This window comes from Grammomys surdaster, unplaced genomic scaffold (assembly GCF_004785775.1).
Source record: "Grammomys surdaster isolate TR1022 unplaced genomic scaffold, NIH_TR_1.0 209, whole genome shotgun sequence".
Taxonomy (NCBI): Eukaryota; Metazoa; Chordata; class Mammalia; order Rodentia; family Muridae; genus Grammomys; species Grammomys surdaster.
This window is the reverse complement of record NW_021604654.1, coordinates 1,030,484-1,033,263: the sequence shown is the minus strand read 5'-3', so window position 1 is coordinate 1,033,263 and position 2,780 is coordinate 1,030,484. Positions and strand designations below refer to the sequence as shown.

The 2,780-nt window shown below is 56.0% G+C and overlaps 1 protein-coding gene across 1 annotated transcript in view; it reads right to left on the bottom strand.

The window, feature by feature from the left end:
* The window catches only part of Btbd2 (BTB domain containing 2), a 14,929-nt gene extending 12,569 nt beyond the window's left edge, over window positions 1-2,360 (bottom strand). Inside the window, exons 1-2 of the mRNA XM_028771561.1 lie at window positions 2,287-2,360; window positions 57-188 (exon numbers count right to left, since the gene is read on the bottom strand). Of these exons, the coding sequence (XP_028627394.1) occupies window positions 57-188; window positions 2,287-2,360 (206 nt within the window). The remainder of the gene's footprint in view (window positions 1-56; window positions 189-2,286) is intronic.
* Window positions 2,361-2,780: the final 420 nt, after the last annotated feature.

Sequence of the window (2,780 nt, the reverse complement as noted above, 5' to 3'; positions counted from 1 at the left end):
CGTTGCTGGGGGCCGCGGCCGCGTTGGCGCTGGGCCCCAGGCTGCCCGCGCCGGGCCCGACCCCCGGCGGGCAAGACGCGCGCCCGCTGCCGCCCGCCGCCATCTTGTCGCTGCGGCGCGGGGGCGGGGCCTCGGAGGGCGTGGTCGTTGGGGGCGGGGCATCCGGGAGGAGGATGGGAGGGGCGGAGCTAAAGAGAGACGCGACCCGAGAGGAGCGAGGGGAGGAGACAAAGCGGGAGGAGCCGATGGCGGACGGAAAGGAGGGAGGAAGGGCAAGGCTAGGAAGGGGTGGGGCAGGCAGAGGAACCAGGGAGGAGGATAGATAAGGAGAGGAGGGGAGGGAGGGCAGAGGAGGAGAACGTGAGGGAAAAGCGACTGTGAGCACGGAGAGGAGGGAAGGGAGGATGGGCGTGGCGGGGCTAGGCCCAGGATTGGAGAGACAAGGAAGAGGAGGGCCCTGAATTGCCAGGGGAGGAAGGAGAGAGAAAGCCAGAGGGAAAAGGGATGGAGGGGAATGGGAGGGAGAAATGGATACGGGGGCAGAGGAGGGCAACAGGAGGCATTGGATGGGAGGCAAGAGAAGGACGTGGTAATAGGAGAAGCAGAGACAGGAGCTAGGGGAGGTAGTCGGGGCCATGGAGGTGCAGGCTCTCTCTGGATTGGAGCGAGGACAGGAGGGGTTGGATGAGGAGAGGCAGGGAAGGCATGGAGAGGTGAAGGGCAGACAACGGAGAGAAGCACGGAAAGACAGGAGGCGGAGGGGAGGGAAAGAGGGAGTAAGGAGGGGGGCAGAGGTAGAACTAGGATGATGAGGGGCAGGGCTTCCAGGTTAGTGGAGCCTGGGGAGGAGAAATGGGAGATGGGGAGGAGTAGGAGGAGGGAGCTGAGTCCAAAGGGGAGGGAGAGGAAGGGCCAGGAAGAGGGACCAGGGAAAGAAGCCAAAGGAAGCCGAGAGAAAGGAAGAAGGGGAAGGGCCTATGAGTAGTGAACCAGTGGAGAGGGGCACACAGAGGAGGGAGGGGAGAGGAGAAAGGAACAGTTGGTAGGACTCAGGGAAAGAAGGCAGGGAGGAGGAGGAGGAGGAGGAGGAGATCGCACGTGGCGGGGGAAGAGGGCGGGACTTGAGGTGAGGGGGGCGTGGCATATTTGGGCAATCCGGGCTAGAGGGCGGGACCACAGGGTAGCCGGTCTAGTTGGAAGCTGATAGAGGAATATGGATGGAGGGAATAAGGAAAAATGAAGATGGTGGATGCGGAAAGGGTAGGAGGAACGGAGAAGAGCAGAAGGAACTGAGGATGCTGAGGCTCAGGCCCTTGATCCTACCCACACAATGCTCCTGAACCCCAGGACCTAGCCAATCCTGTCTCCCGGCCAAGGCTGTAAGATGTTAAGAGTCGGCCGGGTGGTGGTGGCGCACGCCTTTAATCCAAGCACTCAGGAGGCAGAGGCAGGCGGATTTCTGAGTTTGAGGCTAGCCTGGTCTACAGAGTGGGTTCCAGGACAGCCAGGGCTACACAGAGAAACCTTGTCTCGAAAAAACCAAGAGAAAGAAAGAAAGAAAGAAAGAAAGAAAGAAAGAAAGAAAGAAAGAAAGAAAGAAAGAAAGAAAGAAAGAAAATGAAACCACATGTCAATAAATATGCATTGGCCATCCCCAGACATGTGAGGCCAGTGAGGGGCTTGTACATAGGTATACCCCCAAAGGTATAAACATGGAGCACTGCAGCTCTAAACTGTGGACTGGGATATAGCCCCAGAACCACTGCTATCTAAGGAAGGGCTGCTGGGCATGCAGAAACCATCAGGAACCCCTCCATGCCCCTGAGCAGGCTCCAGTGGACAGAGTTAGCTGTGGACATTGAAGATGAGTACCCTGGGCAGTCCCTGTGTGGGGCACCCTTGCTTTCACAGACTAGGAAGATAGTTTAGCATTGCAATTTCTCAGAAGCAGAGGAAAGGTAGATGCCACGCTCCAAACTCTATGGTCTGTCCTCTGTAGCCCATAGCAACCATGGAGGTAACCCTTGGAATTCTCTGTCAAAGAATGGATCTGGGTATGGTGGACAGCACCTGTCATCCCAGCACTGGGGAGGCTGAAGCAGGAGGATCACAAATTCAAAGGTGAAGGAGGCTGCTCAGGGAGGCAGAAGGGGGGAGAGAGGAGGGAGAGCTAAATTTCCACAGTATAACTAACACCAGCTGATTGGCTCAGGCCTGAGTCTCATGAATCTCATCTAGAAACAGATTCAGCAGAGAAATCAATAAAAAAAACGGGCTGGCCCTCACCACATGCCCCCAGCGAAGACAGAATCCCAGCGTGAGGACAACTCATCCAAACAGGTTTCAACAGCCTGGATCATGCCTTGCCTGCAGGCCATGACAACTCAGGGCCTTTTGTCCTGACAGCTAATAAATGTCTTTACTGTTCTGGGCAAGTCCGCTCCATTTTTCTCTTATTTGTAGCCAAAGGCTGGGAGTTGAGGCACCTCTCCTAGGTAGCCATCTTTAAACATATGCCATTAGGGACTTTGCTCTTGAAGTGCTTATGGAACGACTGACCGTGACTGATTGGATCACTGGGATAGTCAGGGGTGTCACAGCCACTTAGCAATGGGTAGCGAAGGATTGTAAACTGAATGTCCTGATACATATGTGGTGGCAGCATTAGACTCATGTTTGTAAGTTCTGCCCAGAGTGTGGTGATGCACGCCTTTAGTCCCAGCACGCAGAGGCAGAGGCAGAGAGGCAGAGAGGCAGAGAGGCAGAGAGGCAGAGAGGCA